The 22,750-nt window shown below is 45.0% G+C and overlaps 1 protein-coding gene across 1 annotated transcript; it reads right to left on the bottom strand.

Annotated features, from left to right (window-relative positions):
- Nucleotides 1-605: 605 nt before the first annotated feature.
- On the bottom strand, nucleotides 606-22,436 carry LOC144145258 (ankyrin repeat domain-containing protein 55-like). Its single transcript, XM_077676802.1, has 6 exons — nucleotides 22,303-22,436; nucleotides 17,131-17,288; nucleotides 12,016-12,178; nucleotides 4,494-4,651; nucleotides 3,733-3,859; nucleotides 606-1,419 (listed from the first exon to the last, which is right to left on the bottom strand). Exons 1-6 carry the CDS (start codon nucleotides 22,363-22,365, stop codon nucleotides 1,261-1,263), a joined length of 828 nt encoding a protein of 275 aa, XP_077532928.1. The 5' UTR covers nucleotides 22,366-22,436; the 3' UTR covers nucleotides 606-1,260.
- Nucleotides 22,437-22,750: the final 314 nt, after the last annotated feature.

Here is a 22,750-nt window from a genome sequence, read left to right as displayed (position 1 = left end):
TAATAAGTTGGAAGTAAGGTAAAGTTATGAGGCGATACTCTTGCTTGGGATTCTTAAACCTGAAAATGTGTCTGTTTGTGTGTGTATGTATGTATGCATACATGCATGCGTGTGCGTATGTATGCATGCATGTATGTATGTATGTATGTATGTGTGTATGTATGTATGTGTGTATATGTATGTATGTATCTATGTATGTATGTATGTATGTATGTATGTATGTATGTATGTATGTATGTATGTATGTATGTATGTATGTATGTATGTATGTATGTATGTAGTTATGGCTGCCTATCCTTCACTTCAGTCATCCAGCGAATACTTAAATGAAGTTTATATCGCTAAACATTTATATACGCTAAATCTGCAAACACACTTCGTACTTGTGAACATTGTTGAGGAAACGAAAAAATTAGGCATACTTGAGGCAAAGCATCAATGCACATTTGCACATTTGGTATTCGCAGTGTCGTTTTCTTGAAAATAAATCTGTGCGTGATATTTGCAAGACAAAACAAAAATACGCACTGGCAATAATATCTTATATATGTGGTGCGGGATGAATAAAGATCCAGTTGTTAGTCTGTGCTGGTCTTCGTGTCTTTTTCGTTCAGTCCTCGTTTTTTTTGTGTGCGTGCGATCAGAATACAGTCATGGATAAAATCTTGACGGGAAAAAAAACCAGAACTGCTTGGGCTATCCTGGGCCTCTTCGCTGTGTTCCCTATTCAACAGTAACAAAATGTTCTAATAGCTGAAGGGAGCAGTGGAACGCGGGAAAATTAAATTGACTTTAGCAAACCTACCTCCTCCATGCTTCTCTTGGGAGGATCGAATGTGAGGGAAAAGCATGATCGTCGGGCGGTGGAGAAAAGAGAGGTAGTTACGTGGCAGAGGCAAAGTAGACTGTTGTCCTTCAAAGACATCTGCATAAAGGTGAACACATACGGGTGAATTTTTTTAACGTATGCAGCTATCATTTTACGCAAAGCTTATCCATGGCTTTCGCCATGTTTTGTACGCTTTATTGGTGTGCGTAGAACTACTAGGACATTTCTGTGGCGTAAGAGCCAATTTGTGTGCAAGTGCGCGGGTGATGCTTGTCTTCGTCAACTCGGCATAGGCGGAGTTTCTCGAACTTTTCCGATGTTTTCACGCAGCGAGTGAGAGACATTTTTGGAAGCTGCGATGCGACTTACTGATCTTATGGCGAGAGAGAGGGGTGCACTCAAAACAGGCGCTGGAATTCTTTTCGTCTTAACTAGGTCAGCTGCATGGCACTGTGGCCGTCGACGTCCGATTTGTTGATTTCTGCACCCGCTTGAACCAGCAGCTCCACAATTTGGCAGTGCCCCTCGAGCATGGCAATCATGAGAGGCGTTCGGTGCTGGTGGTCTTCAAGGTCAACCTTGCAACTGGGCTGCAGAAAGCCATGCAAAGTACAGGAGTTGATTTTTACTTGATTTGAGGGATATGGAGTTCTCGTCCTTGTATGATGCACGTGATTACTCTACACCTGGCACGACAGGAAGGAACCAAGCGAAAATTACAAATATTTAACGTACGCTTATTCAAAATAAATTAACACGGATAATGAAAGGTAACTTTCAGAAAAACTTAGAGAATTTATGAGGTAGTCCAGTGAGCGCTTTAGGCGCCACATGTCGTTGCTACACGGTAATGTTATTTAGGGTACCCTTAATACAGTCAAATCTCGGTACAACTAACACCACATTAACGAACTTTTCAGAATAACAAGCATTTAAGAAATCTCCCGCCGACGGCTTATAATTTTAATGGAAAAGTATTTCACTACTACGTACTTCAGTATTACCACCGTTTCAAAATAACGATCGTTTTATTAAGTTCCGTGTCATGTTAAGAACAACCCAGTACTACGAACTCATATTTTTAAGGCCGGAGATTCTTACATTTCCGTTAAACAATCGCGGCAACCGGAGCTGTATGCTAGCAGACGACACGGCAAAGCGCAGCGGAGAAGAAGACGTCTTCCCACTTGCTCCGCGGAATGCGCGAGTCGATGCGAGATAGAGAAAACATAAGGTGAGGAGAAGGCAAAAAATGAAGCATGGGTGGCCTCCTTCGTCCATAAAGCCACGTCCGCGCTATTCGCGCCCCACCTCGAGTTTTTCTACGTTCCGCCGCTGCTCGGGTTGCTTGCTGGATCTTCACGGACATGAGCGGAACTGATCACAGAGGACATTCTTCAGAGCATGAACGCTCAGGATGAAGAAGGCAGCGAGGACAGCATGGACGACGATGCCTCTGAGAGTGCCGCGGCAGCAATAGAGGACTGCGACCAGCCCGTGTCGACTGCGGATGTGCTGGACAGCGTACGAAAATCGCACATTTCCGGGGAAGATCGCGCAGCCACGGAGTCAGTCCAGAGGAATATGGAAGGGTTGGAGTCCTTCATGCTAGGAAGCTTGCGCTGCACGCACCAGAAGAAAATTGCCAACTACTTTAAATAAATGAACATTGTTTCATGATCACTTCTGCATTTTTTCTGAAATATGACTTTAAGGATGCACAGCTCTACAGATAGGTCGTTTTAGTCATTCAAATGTTATTTGTTCTCATAAATTTTGCGATTTTCACTAGAACGACCTTTCAGAATAACGAGCAATTTTCCGCAGTGTCCTGAAGTTTGTTATATGGAGATCGCACTGTAAACGTCTCGTCACCAATGAAAGAACTCACCCAACAATTCAATATTCACTCCCACTTTTCTTTCATCGTCATTCAGAGCCATCCGTGAGCACGGGTTTCGAGTTTAATGTTCTGTACGGTGAAGTATGTCGGGTGTTCTATCCGAGCAAGAAATACTGTCGCTGTTGGCCAAGAATATTAAAAAATCACTATTATCATAATGTCAACCGTGGACGCCAACGAACACCGCTATGGAGCAAGAGAAACGTGCCTTTCTGCAGCACCCCAGCTGCTCCTACACAGTGGAAGAGCCGCAGCTAATAAATAAATATAATAGAAAAACATCAATAATTTTCTGTGTCACCTCCAGGCAGAGGATGAACACAGCCACAAAATGTCTACGTTGTGGCGACTCCCAAAATTGAGAGATTAAGTTTGTTCGATCTTCGTTATTGCATAACGGTTATATATTACGACTGTGGTGAAATCAGACCCTGAAAACAGAACGCGAGCACCTATCCCACAATTATATGTTTGTTCGTTTTTAAATTGAAACAATAAAACAACTTCATATCATTGAAGAAACTTCGTGTGCAGAGTCTGAGGTAAGACGTAACAATTATGATCATAACTAGATTTTCGCAAAGTAGAACTGAATGCTGCGCGCATTGGTCTCTTAAAGTAAAAATTTACACCACCCAACTGCACGCACAATTGCAGAAATTCTTACATCTAGAGCCCTCGCGGTGTGGGTACTTTTTACATACCTTCCGTTTTCGGAGCTATAAATGGTCACGGTACCTTTGGCCTCGCAGAATGAAATTGCACATTTTCTTGCCGGGCCTACATCACCGCGCACTAGAGGCATGTCTAGGTGCGCTGGGTACGTTTTGATGCTTTGTGGTGCCTCCTTCGGAGAAGCTGAATTCGAGCTACTACACTGGTAGTATAGTTTGATTTCCTGCTACGTGAATCCCTTAAATATCTGTAATTGGCATTTCACCAAATTAAAGTAACTCATTTCTTCAAAAAGTATAACGAAGATTGGCCAAAAATACTATACCTGACTCAGCATGGTTTTCACAACATCGAAATGGCCGCGTGATGCGGCATTATGCAGTGCAGCCCAGCCATTCGCCTGTTTGAGGTTGAGGAGATCTGGGTTTGCTAAGAGTATTCGCTCCACCGCACTATCGAGAGACATACAAAATGAAAATACATTATTACACACTGTTTACTGGTGCTTAAATACAAAACGGTGTACACTCTTAGACCACGTGGATTTTACCCACGCTTCAAAACATTCATTGTGAGCTCGCGCTACGAACAATTACGAACCACTTCAGTGCTGTGTTGGCGTTTACACCATGTGAACATTTAGTCGTGGTGTGTTGGCGGGTTGCGGGAACTCTTTAACCACCATGGAGTGTTGGAGGCGAAAGGCACCGTCCCGACATCGGCTGGCGCCATTTTTACAGCATTAGATATCCCTAGCGAGTTCCACCATACCACGAAACCGTTTGATTCGTAATGCAGTTTTTCCGGGTATATATCACCAATAGCTAGTAGAGGCCTTATCCCATTCACTGCACAAGGCCTCTATTCAATCCTGCAAAAACAAACGATAGGCATAGGCTTGTTTCGCCCTTCCTGTCGCCGCCTAGAAACCATGATGGCGATATTTAGTTCTCATCTAAACTACCTAGCGTCAAAACGTTTGCAGTACGAAGTTATGCAACACAGTGAAAACAGTCATGCATAAACAAAGAACTGTAGCTTGTTAAAAACACGCAGCAACTTTGCTCAATCAAAGTAGATGCTCACCAGTTGTGTCCACCCATAGCGGCCGTATGGAGAACGTTGCTACCGAGATTGTTCTTAATTGTCGAATCCGCACCCGGATATTTCAAGAGCATGTCTAAAGCATCCACCGGGAGCCCATTTCGAACAGCATAGTGGCAGGGTGTGTTGCCGCGGTCATCCTGCAAGGAGGTGCAAGACCGAAAAGGCAATGACAGAATACGGCCGGCGATAAAAGCGCGTCAACATGTGCAATGGTCTTGGTGCGAAGTCCGGTGAGGTCATTACGCGAATAAGACTGCTCGCAAAAACGGGTACAAAATGATACAGGAGCCAGTTCTGGTTATGTGATTGTCTTGAAGAAGCATTACGGCAATATTGCTTTTCTACGTGGGTGCGAGCCTTTTGTGGCAGCTGTAATTTCCACAGGGTAATCTTAAAAAAAAACACCAATAAGAACTGGGCACAAGTAGCAAGAAGCACGATACATATGTGCTTCTTACAACAAATTTGTCCCAAGAAAAACGCGGTAGCCTCAATGGGTTTTCAATGAACACATAAAAATAACACAAACAAAAAATATTATAGAAGTTGTCCACAACTGATAAAAGTGAGGCCTCATTATTTTCCGAATATTGCCTGCTAACCAGTACCCATTCCAAAACAATGATAGCGAAGACACTGATTCAGAGATTGCGGTTCTTCTTAATAAAATACGATTCGGGCAGTTCAGCGCCACGACATTTTCCGAGAGTGATGGCTTCTTTCAGCTTCAGAAGACAGCGACATTTGAGGCAGTGACAGGTCAAATGTTACGCGCTGCCATTCTGTCGCACTTTCTCCCTATAATCGAATTTTCTGGATAAAGCCTTTGGGCATAAATGGGAATAGAGACAGTGTTTATTGCATGATGTAAGCTTGCAACCTGGCTTGTATAACAGGGATCCTAATTTACCCTCCAATCAAGTACACTGATCGGAGTGCATTTACTTATTGTCAGTTCTATTGCGAAGCATGTGCTCGGTGTTGGGCTGTAATGCGTCGCTTGTTTTTGGTTAGTAGTGAAGAAACCATGAGGAGCAGAAATATTTCTATTAGCGTGCTCGTGGCCTTGGTATGCTTAGCTTCCAATAGTGGGGTCAGCATTAAATTTGTCTATCGCTAGAAACGCTTTCAGCAGTGTATGATTGCGTGTTTAGAATTGCGAACTTAGTATGTGGTAACCTATGAGGGGGCACCGTGAACATTGCATCGCCTGTGCGCCAGGATATTACGGCTTCGGCATGTCCCAGTTCTGAATGGTAAATTCACTGTATTACGTCTGGTTGACTGAATGCGATGCAATCGACCCTTAGAGAAAGAGCTACACTTCAATAATGGCTGTCACAGCTGTGTTTGCCTTCAATAAAAGAACCCGACAGTGTAGCACTTCAGTGCTTAGGGTTTGCCTTTGTACCACGCAGACGCATTAGGGTGCGCTTCTACTCTGAAAAGGTGTAGGATATTTGATGAAGACAACACCGCCAGCTCCTTCAAGTCTACTGAATTACGTTTTATGAGATGCTGCCCGAAGGAACCGGTATTGCGCCTTCCTGTTTCTTGTGCTTCCATTTTTGTGTTTTCGTTCTGCAATTAAAATGCGATTGTTCCTTTGTACCGCTCCATGCATGCCTACGAAGCGTGTACGACGGTCGTCACTTCTATGTTTCAACAGGAAGGTACGAGTCTCAGATCTCCCTGGCTTCTTACGACTTGCAGCTGTATTGGTGGAAGCACCATGGGTCGCTGGAGGAGCGCAGCGGGTATCGAAGAGGGTACAGGCATTCTCACGTTCATGCTCAGCGTGACATCTGAGACCATTGGCGGAGGACTTAAAAGCACGGCCGCCAATCAAGTGGTACTGGTAGCCACCTCCACCGCTGTAGACTGTGCAAACAGCGATGCAACGTTCTGAACTGCAGAAGGCAGCACCTCGGGTGTGGGTGGTACTAAAATCACTAACTTTCGCCGCTACCAGTGTCTCACGGGATCTTGCCCCACGGGATTACCTAGAATTTTGACTTTGGGGGGTGTCGTAATCCTCCTTGTGGGAGGGGGGATTGTTAAGGGGCTGTTGAGGGGATGTTTAAATCCTTGAGTGGGGTGCTCGTGGTTGTGCAATTTTTTTGGAGGTGTGGAAATCCTTTCCGGGGGGGGGGGGGGTGTTGGGGTATGTATGAATCCTTGCCTTGCCCCCTCCTCCTACCAACCGCGTCGGCGTAGCTTCTTGAAAGAAAAAGCGGATATTGCTTTGAAGCCTCTTAATATAACTGCCTGCGTCAAGCTAGTATCAGGTTGTGTATTTTGTTATCCTCTTTCTTACGGTCAAAACCGGGAGGGTAAGTGGGTAGCGGTCCCTCGCGTTTACAACACCTGAAAGCCGTGATCTTTCAGACATTTGTACGTTACTGATGCTCGAGCATTTTGCACATGATTCTAGCCTTTTGAGGATGTTCCTGCCATGCCGGTATCGACGGCATTTAAACAACGCCATTGATGTGGGGTGTGGGCTCTTGTCGGATAAAGAAGCAAAACGCTTTAACCGGTTGTGGCCGAGCGCTTCGATCGGTTGTCCGGGCTGTTGTTTTCTTAAACTCATTTGTGAAGCATAATCATAATACTGGTCCCAGTGGTCACTTCGTGCTCACACAGGCCTTCCAGAAGACTTGCGCCAATTTCATTTAAAAGTACGGTTTCTGAGGTGACTATTTCGCTTTATTGGGCTCACAAGTATGCTCGTAAAAAGCTTTTAATGTCCCCAATGTTGATTTTTTTCAGAAAAAGCACTTGTCGAATACTTTTAACAGAAAACGCAGCTCACTAGATGTTAGGCTTCAATAATAGTAGCTTTTCCCAAGCACACATTCAAAACTGTTTTTTCCTAAATAGACACAACTGATTTATCTCTCCTTTTTTGGCTAGCTGCATGATAGAAAGGCAACGCATGACTCCCGGGTGTGTGGAAGCGAGGTTTTGATAGAGATTTAAACATATTTTTGCTGCGAGCCCTCATTGAGGTCCCACTATTTTGGTAGAACATTTTTACAAAATCTATTCGAGGCGCTAAAGAACATTTTGTGTGATTGTTATGGTAACCGAGATGACGTACCGGTCTGGCAGATATACAATGCGCGTACCGATATCCTTCTATTACTGCTCTTCAATTCTTTCTTGTCACTATAGGCCACCGCGTACACGTCACTCGCGGCAACTATGATTACTCGAACCGTACCGCGATCAGGTGTCGCCACATTTGCAATGAGTGCGCGAATAGAACGTGCCTTACAGCGAAGTAAACAAATAGGCAGCCACTAGTCATCGTTTGTTCTTCACGAGAAGCAGTATTACGGGAGAACCTAAGCCAAGGATTTAAAACAAAAATATACAGCATTGTGCTCCACATGACCAAAATTTTAGGACGAGCCCTTCCGCGGAGCAGAAATAGTAGTGAAAGCGTGACTACAGTCAAAGCTCGATCTAACGAAACCTGATCTTACAAATTTTTCCGTCTAACGAACAAATTCGGATTTTCCCGCAAGTTCCTACACGGCCCTATGCTCTTTATGAATTCCAGCTAACAAAATAGATACGGCGCTATTCCCGGTTTACCTAAGTGTTTCAAAAAACAGCCATTTCAAAAATATACATTTTCAATGTGTTTCGCCAGAACGTCACCAATATTATTGTGCACGTCACAGGAAAAACGAGGCGCTCCCCAAAATAAACTCAGCAGTCCCGTGACCGCGCACCACGGCATCCCGGTCACATATTTCCGAACCATATCCCGTAGGCTCCCAGGACGACCACACACCCCGAGCAGCGACGCAGCACCGTGACGTCACTTCCTCTATGTGCACGACTTCATGCGACGCGGATTTTTTTCTCCGCCCCCACCACCCCTCGTGTCGGCTGCTTTGCGGACGGCCGGTGGTTTCGCTCCGTGCGCGGGGCTGGCCTGCGGCACTGGGGAAGCTGATGCACATATGGTAGAAGTTAAACCTTCTGTACCTGAGCCCCTGATCTCTCCGCGCTCTTCTTGCGCACCTTCAAGTTGACGCTGACCTCTGATCGTGTTCCTAGATAAGAACTCGGCTCGGTGCTCTAAGTGCGCGCGGGGAGATGGAGGCTTTCACGTACATGTGGCTATTATATACCTTCCGGAAAGCACTCTCATTGAGAGGCCATTCTACAACACACAGAAGGGTATACGATTGAGTTGGGTGCTCTTTCTCTATATACACACCTCAAAAGACGATTAGGTGCTGTAGGGAAGGATTACAAGAAAGGTAGCCAATTAACCATGACTACATTTACAAACTGTCCTGCCCTGGCGAAATATTACAGCTGCATAAACTGCTAGAGTTTGGCCCTTTCATAAGCACTGTTACATTTCGTTAACATTAACTTCGTGGCATTAATTCTTTATCGGGGACAGTGCCACTAAGGAAAATATTGACATTTTTTTAACAGTATTGGAAGACGTGTATTGTTCTTGCAAGGGTGATACGTTGATAAGTAAGATACTAGCTCAAACGTACATGTTTTACACTTGGTCCTCAATTCTGCATACTTTGCACTGCTGGTCATAATAATTTAGGGAAACAATATCAAAAATTTAGGCAAACCAAGGGCTAAGTAATAGTTGGATTGTACAGCTTCTGAAGTACTCTAGAAATTTGATGTATGTCTTCTGTCCAGGGCTAGTGACCCCATCCTGTGCACTGAATTCATCAGGGCGCAGTTTGATATCGGTAATCATGCGTGCTATCAGTAATCATTTTTAACCACTTGTGCCTAATGCACACACACATTTTGTTGCATGAGATACGTTATTCATAAATTGACAGCACCAGCAGGAACCGAATTGCGCCGATGCCCCAACTGTAGTTGTGAAGGCACACCAATTCTTTACCACTTAATTTGGCTTTGTACATTATTCGACCGTAATCGTCACTAGCTTTTAACTCTTGGTCCCGCCCTTGCGACTGAACAGGAACATGTTAGTCGGCTCAGTGACGATCCCACCACCACACTAGAAGCAATCACCGAGTACGCCCTTCAAAACTGACTCTACAAACTGGTGTAACGACCTGGTCGACTTTCCCGCTCGGACTGCAATGTGAACTATCTGCAGTCTGCACTGTTTTCAGTGTAAACCGAATTGTCTACAGTGTACACTGTGTATTTCAGTGTGAAATGTGCATTTTGGTGCCAATCACTGACTTTAATGTGTTCATTTTACGATTAGGACCCCAGGACTGCAATTGTGTTCATGGTGCGAGTTGTGACCTTCTCGTTTTCCCCTCATCATTGCTCCCCCCAGGGCCCCATGGCCTCTCGTTTAATAAAGTGTTTCACTCACTCAGATAGGTATATTCTTTTCGATGGGACTAATGAGTAGCTGCGCGTGAGCTTGAGGTCACGGTAGTCGCACAGAGATAAAACTAAGTAAAAAAACAGTTACCTCCTGGGCGCAATATTTTTGGGAGAATGATCTGGTAGTCCAAGTAGCGGCAAAAAATGACAATTTTCGAGATCCACTTAAGTGGATAGATGAGCAGGTGTGTCTGTTTCCTGCGATGCATTTTTAGCTACCACATATATAGATTTCTGTCGTGTCTGGCCTTTTAATGCGCGCGCATTGCGTCGCAGTTCGTGCCTCAACTGTAAGCGACACACACGCAATAAAAGTATACAAATGTCTAAACAAGAAATAGCAAGAATAAAAATATAAACAGTACAACACAAGTTGCAAAACGGCGCTTCACCTACCACAACGCTTCGTCTCGAAAAACGTACCTTTCGCCCCGTTTCTGGACCTTCTGGACAATCCAAGTAGTGTTGGTGCACCCGCTCTACGTGCCCATGAAGGCGTTGACTGCTACTTCGTCAGGCAGGTTCGCGCGGAACACAGACTCATGATCTGTTGACGCGAGTTCATTTCTGATGACCTCGAGCGGCTGCTCGTGCTCATCCATGAAACAGAAGTTATAAGCTGCGCGACAATCGCGTGAATGCACGGGGGACGCGTGTGGCGCACACAATTATGAGAACGGACCTTGTGATGGGCAGTTCTGCGCGAGTGCGAGGCACAGACGAGTACGACAAATAACACACTCGCTGATGTTCGCAGCAGACGAGAGACAGATGTACGCGTGTGCTTTCGACCGAATGAGAGCAAACGTTCTGCGCTCCGGTACGAAGTCCAAAGGACCACCCAAGACCAAAAAAAAATTTTTTTGTCTTCACTTGAATGGGAGTGGTTGCTTTCCGGGACGTAAAACATAAGTACATCTACGTACAAAAGCATCCCTCCGCGCTCGCACTTTGAGCAACGCGCCCAGCGCTAGCTTAACTAGGAACAGCGTGGGAGGCGAGCGACTGCAGGCGCGCAAGAGAGCGCGGAGAGCGAGCTTCCCAGCGCGTACGCCGGGCTCGCGCTAGGAGCGAAACCATTGGCCGCCGCGACGCAGAGCGACCACAAAAGACCAAAATAAATTTTTGCCGTCACTTGCAGGTGCGCAAGAAGAGCACGGAGAGCTGAGGGGCTCAGGTACAAAAGGTTAACTTCTACAACATGAGCGTCAGCTTCCCCAGCGTCGCAGGCCAGCCCTGCACACGGAGCGAAACCATCGGCCGCCCGCAAAGCAGCCGAAAGGAGGGGGTGAAAGAAAAACTCTATATCGCATGAAGTCGCGCACATAGAGGAAGTGACGTTACGGTGCCTGCGTCGCTGCTTGGGGGGGTGTGGTCGTCCTGGGCCCTTACGGGATAAGGTTTGAGAATACGCTGTCGATCCCGGTCAGCACGCTTTCCACAATCTTGAAGGGAAAGATACGCTAATATTTATGCCACTTCTTCTGGAACTGCTTCGAAGAAACATAGCCTCAAGAGCAAACGGCACGATCAGTTTGTAGAACGCCCTGTTTACACGTGGTTCAAAGATATAAGAGTTATGAACGCTCGGCACAGCGGGGAAGGGATACAACAAAAAACGCTGCGTTTTGGCGCGTATGCTGGATTTGCGACGACTTCAGGGCAAACACCGGCTGGCTTGTTAATTTCCCCACGGGCGTTTAGGCATTGCTAAATTATTCGCAGGCGAGCGCCGCGACCGCTGCAATTACGATTTCGTCGTTGCTACTGGGATGCGCAACCATTTAGACATCGAATTTATTGAATTTACTATGAAAGTCTAGATTTTACGAAGTCTTTGATTTAAGGAAATACTTCACGGTTCCTGGTGACTTTGTCAGACTGGGCTTTAATTGTACAAATAAAAAATAAATCTATAGAAATACAGACACTGGTACCATTATAAAAAATTCGAACACTGTAAATTACCCAAAACCTATGGCCCACAATGCAATATTGCGGCAGTTATCACAGCAGTTTCCGTTAACGCTGCTGCATGTTGCATGATTCAATTCGCGAGAACATCTCAAGTAATCAACAAAGTATCATTCATGTAACTTGTGTAAGCAGTGAAATGAATAAGCAACCGTACTTGAATGTTGACGTCCAGCTGAGAAGCAGACCCTAAAAGAACGCGCACGCAATCAACGAACTTCTTGTCCACCGCAATATGGAGGGCAGTGCGGTTTTTCTTGTTCCGGGCATTAATGTCGACTCCAGAACTGAGTAGCAATGTTAGGATCCCTGGTTCATTGCTAAAAAGGGAAGAAAGAGCAAAAAAAGAGGACATAAACATTACATTACTCTGAAACCTAGAATTTTCTCCACTGCTTCAACTCCGGCGAATCAAAAAGAACACCTGCAGTGGTTGATGAATGGCTAGGAAGTTCTGCAGCTGTGCCCAAGGATTCAGGCTCAACCCCGGCTGCGGCTGCCGTTTTAGACCCCAAACCATCCACCGCCGGCGGCGGCTGCGGCGGCGTCCGCAGTGACGCCGCCGCAGCCGCCGCCAGCATCCGGCGCCAGGTTTCGATCCGAGGACTTTGCGGCCGCAGCGCGACGCTCTACCGACTAAGCCACGGACGCCACGCTGATATCAGTGTGAGTAACGCGCCTTATATCTTTAACGCATTCAAACTACGTGGTCAGCGGCGTGCGTTGGCGACTCAGCGGCGTTATAGCGGCTTGATAACTGCGTGGTGTACACGTGATACTACAAACCCGATGGAAGAGATGGAAGAGAAGGCGGCGAGGCGGTGGGCTGCGGGGGCCGAGCGCAAGCGCCGCAAGCGGGCCGACAACCGTGCATTCGCACTTTCACATTCTCCCCCTCGGGGAAATGCGGGGGAATTTTTTTAAGGATGATATTTGTTTTCTTGGGCTACTCAAATACAGAATGTTTGATCTGTGTTTCTGTCCGTCTGTCTGTAGCTCGACTCAGCCACGCTGCCCAATGTGAACCAATTCTTGAAAGAGAGGTTTATGCAGGCAAAACGTTTCCAACGTACTAAATGTAGACAGTGGCTCCATATTTATCAACACTGTTCCGAAAAAAGAAAACAGGCACATTTCATGGAAAACATAACTACATAAGTGGCTCAATCAATATAATATTACTTAAATATCTACACGTACGTAAATTTTGCGATGGCCATAAACGACCATTTTAGTACTAGAAACAAAAGAAGCTCGCACCGAAGTCTCGGGCTCGTGACTTCAGCAGCAAATTCTAACAATCCCAATACATGCGACGCCAGCAGTGGGAGTGCACAAAATTTCATTTAATTCAGAAAATCTCGATTTGGAGAGCTGGGACGGGAGGAGAAGAGCGCAGGAAGTATGCGGATGAGACACGAGACGTAGTTGCGTGGAATGGGCGGCAGAGGCCTTGTCGAAGACAGGAGTCCATGGCCACAGAAATAGAATGAATAACTGTATTTTTATTAAACCCATATTATTTAACATAGCTTCTGATGACCCTCTTCTTTCTTATCTTCGGTCGACGTATAGCTGCCCCGTGACTCGTCCTCGTCTTCATTTCCGTTACTTTATTGTGTCCGACAGATTAAAGTGCAACATACTTCCCACCTCACAAACACATCACGTTAGCAAGCTCTCAACGTTGACCCATCAGAAATTGCGCGTACAGCCTTTGAGCCGATTTCGAGTGTCCAGGCACCCCTCGAAGACTCTGCTAATCTTCGTCGTCTAGTGAACAAAGTTCTGTTTTCCCAGAAACATCTTTATACTGAGAACCATACCGCTCTTGAACTTCTTTCTGCCGCTTGTGCTTGTGTGAGACAAATGCTACGTCCCCATCTCACATCTTCGCGGTTTTCCCCATTTTGCCTTGGACTGCGGACAGTCAAATTCTCCATCGAGACTCTTCCCTGCTTCAGCATTGGCTCGCTTCATGTGGGACGCGTTTGTTCTGTTCCAAGCTTGATGTCATTTTTCCAGCGTTTATTATGCGCTGTCGTCACATTTGCAAGGTTTGGAAGATACGCTCATTTAGTTTTGGTCATCCGGTGCTTTGCCTTTGCTTTTTATACTTCCAATATCCCGGAATTCATCAACAACTTCGCCCACCGCCTCGTATCTGGTGCTCGGTCACAACACGGCAACATTTGACTCGAGATCCGAAGAACTGGGCACAGATGTGAATGCCGAAACATCCAACCGAATACCGAGTTTATTGTGACCAAACCAGTCTTCTTCTTCCCATGTCATAGCTATCCAAAGGTGATGGGCTACGAGCAGAAGGCTATTCCCAGCTATCCACTGGCACGAAGTGGTCATCCATTGACGTGCAGGACTTGTTTTAGAGTGTTTGCCAAGATAAGGTGTTAGCAGTTGAGCATAGCATTGATATCTACGGCAATGTGAAGTTCCAAAATGAGGTCGGCATAATTTTAGCTGACTTCATGAGTCTTCTGAAGGTTTACATGCACTCCTTGTACATTGTCAACCAGGGTCGGTGTTTTTCACAAAAAGTTGGCGTGCCGATCGGGTCATGGATTGCTCCCGTACTCTGTTATTTGTATGTTGCTAGTGGTGATAGGCAACTAGAAAAATCACTGAAGCAGTATCATATTTTGAAATGCCTTCGTATGTGGATGATTTTTAATTTACCTACCGTCTATCAGCAACATTGATAGCGTTGCAGGATATATTTTGGATCGTTTTAGAGCAGCGCATCACGGCTTGTAGTATACATTCGTAATTCCCGCAGATAACCAGTTACAGTTCTTGGATTATTGCCTCGTGAATAGTGACGGATACACGTGCTGGTGTTAGCGCACCAAGTCGTAAAAATGAATTACTGCCATATGACTCAGCACACTCTAAGTTCACGAAGCGAAGTAATCCGCATTCATGTCTATCGCAAGCAGTTACGACATCCTGCCATCACAGCATCGAATAAAACCTTTGCAACCAAGTTTGCCCGTTAAAACGAAGTAGGTACCGCGATTCTTTAATAGTCTCGGTGTCGGAGAAACTGTTGAAGACAAATGTGAAGAGAAAGGACGTCGGGAAGGAAAGAGCGAGGATTAGGAGCCGGCCTGGCGTCTTGGAGTATGTTCATGACGTCTCACACCGCTTAAAAAAGTCGGGGGGAAGCATGACGACCCTGTAGTCTTTACGGCACCATTAAAACTTGCTGGAATGTGGAGGACTGTCGGGGCAGTAACAGAAAGCGGTGCGTCCAAGACAACATTTAAGGTCCCGCAGACACGCAAATTTGACAGTTGTGTCCAATCTGTCGTCTATAAGATCCCGCTGAATTGCGCTCGGCATTACATCGGACCAACAGGCCGATGCATCAACGATGCATCAACATAGAGCACATATATGCGGGCCAGTAGGTAGCTGCCGCAGGGAATTTGGCCGCGCACTGTGTGAGGTACAAATGCGAAGCCCAGTTCGATAAAACAACCATTTTGTTAAGATGAACAGATGCGTTTAGACGGGAGATCTTCGAGGGATTTGCAATGTTGTCCGGGCACGAGGGAGAAAGTGTCAGATCACCTTCTTTCAGACTGACCAAGCGTGAAATGCAATTTTTGGAGCAAACATTGGGAACCCGCACGTGCCACCGCTAAATGTTTATTCCTACTAATGGTCACATCCCCTTCGTTCTTTGGCATCTAATAATTTCTTTTTTCGGTTACACTTGGTTTGCTTTTATTGTATGTAAGTGTTTTTATTTCAATTCCAATAAAAAGTTGTCAGTTGTCAGTGAGCAGTCTATACGTCAAGTGTATGTCCTTTTCAGTCCGTCGTGTGTTTTGAGCAGCCCAGTCGAACCAACGATGTATAACCAACTAGCCCGCCACCTGGCGCTCGTAAAGCTTATACAGATAACCAGATGTTCGGAATTGATTTTAACCCTCACACTACGGCACTTATTTTATCCAAGGTGAAGTCTCGGGGCGTGAAAACTTCCTTTTCCAATTTTAATTTGAATTTGCCAAGAAAAAGCTGCATCCGCCGATCTAGTTAATTTTTGTGTCCTATAAATGATATTGAGAATACGCCCACTTGGTCTCTTTGGGCCTAAATATGATAAATGCGATGCCTAAAAGAAGAAAATATCGTTGCTTTAGTTTCCTTCTTGCACACAATTTCAGATTTCCCATTTACAACTTAAAAGATGCAATGTCACCTTGTCAATAACTCTTCAGTGACCCTGTTGTGGTGGGAAAACAAATTGGCGGCTCGGTTTTGTAGTTCAGATGGAATTCTGTTATTTCTCTACATTGCAGAACGCAGCAGCACTTATTTTTCGTAAGGCTCTAAAAAAGAGAACAGCCTTCCTTTACGGTCACATAAAGCATCGATATAAATGCTGCCACGGTTTCGAACATCAGTTGAAGGATAACGCAGATTTAAAAATTTCAAAATTCCTGTACTGTGTGTTTTTGCTAAAGGCTGCTTCTTTCCATACAATAACATAGGTCAAACGTGCTCCCAATATACCAAATATACAAACCCGCGATGCCTAGCGAGCATGCTGTAAACAAGCACCTCGTGGTTTGCTTCGGATTTCCGAGGTAGCTTCCCGCTACTGCTGCGTTCAGTCTTTCGGTCTTTTTAATTGGTGGTAAACAAACTAGACAACATAAAAATTCATGTAACGTTTTCGCGCTACGGAGAAGTTGGTCGCTCAGGAACAATTTTTAAAGACGCTCACTTATCCATTACTACCCTCCAATGTCTTAGAGCTCTTTCTCAAGAAACTGCAAGTACTGCCGACAAGTTTCTACCACTCTCCTTGCACCATATAGATTTGAAGTGCAAAAACAACAAGCCTCCTCAACGGATTTCAATCTAAATATGGCCGACAATTCGAGGCCCTGCTAATGAATCCAGGCCCCAATGACCGATTAATGATTGATATTAACCAAGAGAAGAGGACCACCAAAAGACAATGGCTTTCTGGAACGATGAACACCACTCAGCTAGATCTAAGTCCAAGACACAGCGTAGTCATTAAATGGCGCTTACTTATTTTTCAATTCCTTGCACAATATCCAGGGAAGGACACGGCGGCAAAATTCTTCAAAGATGTGTGGGGATGTATGTGGGGGAAAGATGATGCAACTCGTTTCTTGCCTAACCCAAAAAACACGGCTGTATGGGTGGCAAACTCTACGTGAATGTATATTAAAATTTTTCTGTGAAAAAGTAAATACAGTTGACTCACCCACAAGCAGCGTAGTGAATGGGCCTGTCACCATCTCTGTCTTCTTCCTCCAGGTCCATACCATTGGAGGCCAAGTTCTTCACCGTTCCCTCGATGCCCGAGTAGCAGGCGGTGTGCAGACTTGGGGCTTTCACCTTTTGAGCACCACTGAGGCGGCGCTGTAATAGTTTCCGGTAGAGGTGTCCGGTAGTTACTTTACTACGCCAGTGTAAAGTTCAACATCGCATAATCACAAACACCTTGCTGCGATAGCAATAATAAAATAGGCAGGAAGTGCTCTGACACAAATCAGATTTGTGCTGCTCATGCTTACCTAAATTCACATTCAGCGCTGCGGAAAATGAAGAATCAACTCAGAATAAGCGCGCAATGTTTGGTTCTACAAATCACTGTGCTTGAATTTTTTTTTTCATTTTCAGTTTTATAAAGATACATAAACATAGACACTCCATTCCTTGTTTGCAAAAATAAGCGTGAGGATGCGATATAAAAGGCTTCATGCACAGCTGGACAAGGCACCCAAATCCCGATTGCAAGGTCTGCAGTCACAGAGTTTTTACGCGCACGAATAAACTTATTCTGAAAACCTAGATATAAAGAGCCACGTGTAGAAAAAAAATTGGCCGCGTATCTGCTCCTTTCGTTGCAAATGTCGTGAAAAGACGATAGTCTTTATCGACTTTTCCCAAGCAAATGCCTCCCTTCACTTTCCCGCTCACCTCTCATGTTGTTACTTTTGCGTCGCGTTCCTCCCAAGGTAAAGACGCCGAAGGTTTGCTTAAATCATTTTAAATTTGCCCCGCTCCACTGCTCCAAACCGGGTGTCTCGATGGCAACGCTGCCGTACGGCGAAGGCGCGTGTGAATCGAGGCGCCCTACTTCAACGTTTATAGAACCGCGTTTCCTTAGTCCACGTGCGTTGCAAGCAGAACGTAGAACCTATCTATTGGAACCTTTCGTAACTCTTGCCACTTGATTTCTTCAAATGCCGTCAGAAGCTATACGGCGCGGGCGACAGCAGGCGACGGCGGAGTGATATTTTTTTCTTCAGTTGATGAAGTATTTAATCTCGCCAAAATCAAACGTACGATTTTTTATAAAGGAATGCTGCAAATATCACTTTTGTATTAATTTGTTGTCTTTTATATGCCTAATGTCTTGTTGTTCTTCAACAATATTGAGAAGTATGAACATTACACCGGACTTGGACGGGCACATTTAGCTGTAACTATATAAGACTATTGCGCAGGCATTGTTTTACTTTGGCCGGGTGGCTGAATCGAGTCACAGACAGACAGACGGACGGACAGACAGCCAGACAGACAGACAGACATACAGACAGACCAAAATTTCTCGGTTTAAGTAGCCCAAGAAAGACTATCGTCTTTAAAAAAAACGAATCACGGGATACTTTTATGATAAATTAAGCTGTTCAAGTTCTCAGGCTCGGCGAGAAAGGGAAAAAGGGGATGCGCGGGCAGTGGAAATGGAAAAAAAGAGAATTTAGAAACCGTTACAGCAAAGACACGCAGTACATTATTAGTCACTATGGCGCACCCAAGGCTAAACATTTTCCTTGTGGCTATAATTGGTCACATTAGGCTACCCAGATCAGAAATCTAGGTAAATAAAGTCGTGCCGGCCAAGCAGCACCGATGACATAAGCAAAAAGAACGCTTGGGGAGCCATTGGCCGACGCTATGTAGCAAATATGGCCATGAAATCGCAGATGGAGGAGCTTCCACTCCAAAGAGCTTTATTATTGCAATAAGCATAAAGAAGGTTATTTTTTTTATTTTTGTTTACCTTCTCCCACATTGTTAGTAACGGAAGCTCCAGTTGGAAAGCTGGAAGATGCGATTTTTCGTATCTCTTTCTACAACAACCATTTTGCGACATCTTGTTCATGACACCTTTGATGAAATGTCCTCGCGAATGCCCCACGGTCTGTTCACCCTGCAGTGAAGTTCCAAATGTACCGAGGTTGTTCCTCGCAAGTCGCGGTTAGCGATGCGAAAAAGCGGTTTCCGCATACGTTTTACGTAAATAAAATACAAATATTCTGAGCACTTGGGTTAAATATGCTAATTTGTGCTATTATTGAGTCATGTCTAATGTAGCGGTAGCATTGACTTCACTTTTCGGCAGAGCCAACGCGTCAACTTAACACAACGCCTTTCGCACATGTAGAGTGATAACGAAAGCAGCTACCAGTACACCTTTCGCGCCCATGGGAGGGCACAAACACAAATCGCACGGAGGGCAGTAGCACCAAACGCCTCAATACCAACATTAGGCTACAAGTGTCTGGAAGCACGGTGTTGCCAAGGCGCTAACGCACTACTGCTAAAGATTACAACGGAAACCGTTTTCGATCTGGTTGATAAATTGTTGCGAAGAGGTGTATATTACAGTAAAATCTCTCTGGATACCATAGCCGTAAGGAGCTTTGAATGCGAAGGCGTCCGTCTCCTATTGCCGAACCGATATTCCAGTATTGTGGCCGTCGCACATATCCTGCTAGTTCGCCGGTGATTGTTGCGCCCCTGTGTGAAGCTGCGTTGTAGTGCCAATCTCGGCGCATTACATCCGGAATTCGCGTTTCATCTGGTCATAATCATCACCAATATCATCGTCCTTTTCTTTCCCGTTGCGCCATTCACATGACTGCCACTGAGACTAAAAGCTTTGACTAATCATGCTTTGGTCATACAGACACGCTTATTGCTTGCTAGCCGCGACAGTGAGCCTAAAAATGTTCCAAGCCGCGCTTAACTGTCCACGTGAAGCTGCCAGTCCCGCTTGATGGCGTTGCACCTCCCGGCGTATGTTTACCCCTAACGTAACTACGGAGGATACCCACGCCGCTGAGTGTCCAATGGAAGTTTACACACACTCCTGTGTGCTGCACTCGCAGCCACATTACACCTTGCAGCCAATGGATACGTCAGGTAAGCGCTTACCGGAATTTGCACAACATGAATACCCCCGTCCACAGCCTTATGTAGCCTGAAAAACAATGGGGACATCACGCCGGCGCATGCTCCAATCGCCACCAAAGGGCGCGCTTCATGCCTTCAGAGTACTGCTTGATTGACGCTTTATGGGACGCCACGCAGGAGTCCAAATTTATCAACCAGTTGGGGTGTCGGAAGACGCCATGTTACGTCATCCGAGGCAACCTTGACGTCAAATTTTGTAATTACAACGTATTTATCAAGAGGTCTCAGGCCTCCATTTCAGAATACCACACGATGACATTGTAAAATGTGTAAACCTTTACTACTGTGTAGTGCTGGTGTGGGGTTGCTGAAACTAATTTTTTGCTTGGCGCCAACATGTGATGAATAGAAGGAAAAATTTACCGACAATGTTAAGACATTATCCTGGGGTGAAATGTTGTACTGGTTCTTATGGAGGTTTTTCCAATAAGGGTCTAAGGCACTGAAGAAATCTCCGTAGTTATCCCACTAATCAAAGAGGCGAGATCAGGAAATGACTTCGTTTTTCTGAAAAAAAATCGTTGTCTTTTTCACAGACTATGAGTAACGTTCTTTTAACGTACAGAAGACTTGCTCTTGATTACACTTCACCAAAGCAAAACCAATCGATAACACGTAACTGTTCTTAAATTTTGACGTTTAAACTACGTTTTTTCAACCTGTATACTGGGCCTTAAGCCAGGCATAAAAGAAGACACTACAAAATCAATTTTACCGCGTTGATTGGTGTTAACAAGGGCGTTTTTCGTGCCACCTTTTCGCCGCATGGAAATCCGATTTCCACCAATTTTCTGTACTTTTTGGCAGAGTTGGAGCATTAAGAAGCACAAGACGTTTTTCGAGTCTATCTGCCCGGCCGTGGAGAAGCTTATTAGGCCGGGATGATTAGTACTGTTTGCACGACCGAATACTTTGCCTTTTGCTGATTGCACAATTTTTCTGCATTTTTATATTCGCGCGAATTGTTCCTTGAAATAAGAAATGTAGTGTGCTCTGTGTGTGGGCTGGTGTTTCTGCTTCCAATAGCGTAAAAAAATCTTTTTGAATATTGAAAATTTGCGCATGCTGCTTACAGGTAGAACAATTAGGCACACGATTCCTTTTGTGCCTTGCAAAATAGAGGCTGTAACTAAGTTTTATTTTCTTGTGCTCATTGGTCACTGGGGTAGTTGCTTATATACATCTGCAGCTTTCCCGCTCATGGCAGTCCTTTCAACAGTGATTACTCTGCAATTTTTTAGCGAAATGAAAAGTTCTTTTGCAGAGCTAATATTTGGGGTGAATACTTGCTTTGTGCACAGTTTCAAGTAGCGCACGTTGCGCGACTGGGTTCCTGAGCCATGGGAACTATCCCATAGAAATGCTAGGGGAGTTAGATTTGACAGCGAATTACACTACAAAATATTCAGAAACCTGAAATGTTCTTTTAGCTTTTTAATCTTCACGTTGACTTCTAGCTTTATGCCAAATATCATTTTCTTAAAGTGGTTTTTCTAGGTTCCCGAGAGGTTGTAATTTTGAGAGAGAAAGCTGGGTATGTTAGGTTTTTACACGCCAGCGTTCGCTGGAAGCAATGCCTACACAGGTGGCGCAGTTATTCCTGAGAACTATGGTGCGCCTAAATGTTTGAACATCATAGAAGCATTTCTATTCATAGCAATTACTTACGAGAGACGTCAGGTTAGGTTAAAGCATAGTAAAATAAAAATGTTGCGTTTGTGGGTGCGCTGTATTTCTCTTCATGACGCCGTGTTGCGAACCTATTTAGGCCACGCACATCAGTCGCAGCGTGACATTCGCATGAAATAACAATACGCGCTCACCAGCTTTTTAAAATCCGGTAGTGAATGTTTATTTGTTTTCTGTGTTCGTATTCTTTAATGAATATTCCGGTGCCTACGCCACCGTGGAGCCTGCCGTATATACAAGCGTCCTCCACTCCTTTCAACGTGTTTTGTTCGGTACGTTTTGCCTTTTTTAGGATACTGCAGGACTAGACACCTCCACAGTTCGCTGCAGTGCTTTAACAACGGTCGGTGGCTTGCGTGTGTATTTTCTGCACCGCATGCGAGAGGTGGCTTCACCCTGGGCACACGAAATTACCCACATTTTCAACACTGCCACCGCGCATCCCATCTCTCTGGCTTTATCACATTCCTCAAGTACGTACCTTGCCACCCAGAGCTTTGATCCTTGCCTTTATTCGTTCCGTCCACAGGCTCCACGCACTCATTGTAGAACAAATAGCATTTGCTGCTCCAAACAGCCCGGCTAAGTCTCCGCTTAAGTTCAGCACCTTTGCAAATGTGCTGAAAGAGTTATCGGGTATCCGCATTTAAACCATTTGTATTTCTACGTTAAGTCAATGTTTTCATACGTGGCAGCACAAGCAAACTCTCTAACCTCGCTGTTGTATTTTAATAACCCTTGACTGTATGCCTGAATTCACATCGAGAGCAAACTACCAGTATTGCGATATATAATTTTTGTCTTAGGAATCTCTCAGTATATTCTGTTTGTTACATAGGTGAAACCAAAGCCATTAGTGACGTGTGAACGCATAGATTTGTTGAAACGTTTTCATATATTGCATGTCTACCTTACAAGACTTACTACTG

The sequence above is a fragment of the Haemaphysalis longicornis genome, unplaced genomic scaffold, assembly GCF_048455015.1.
Source record: "Haemaphysalis longicornis isolate Haplotype H1 unplaced genomic scaffold, Haemaphysalis longicornis Haplotype H1 scaffold_7, whole genome shotgun sequence".
Taxonomy (NCBI): domain Eukaryota; kingdom Metazoa; phylum Arthropoda; class Arachnida; order Ixodida; family Ixodidae; genus Haemaphysalis; species Haemaphysalis longicornis.
The sequence above is the reverse complement of the archived record's forward strand: the minus strand, read 5'-3'. Positions and strand labels throughout refer to the sequence as shown.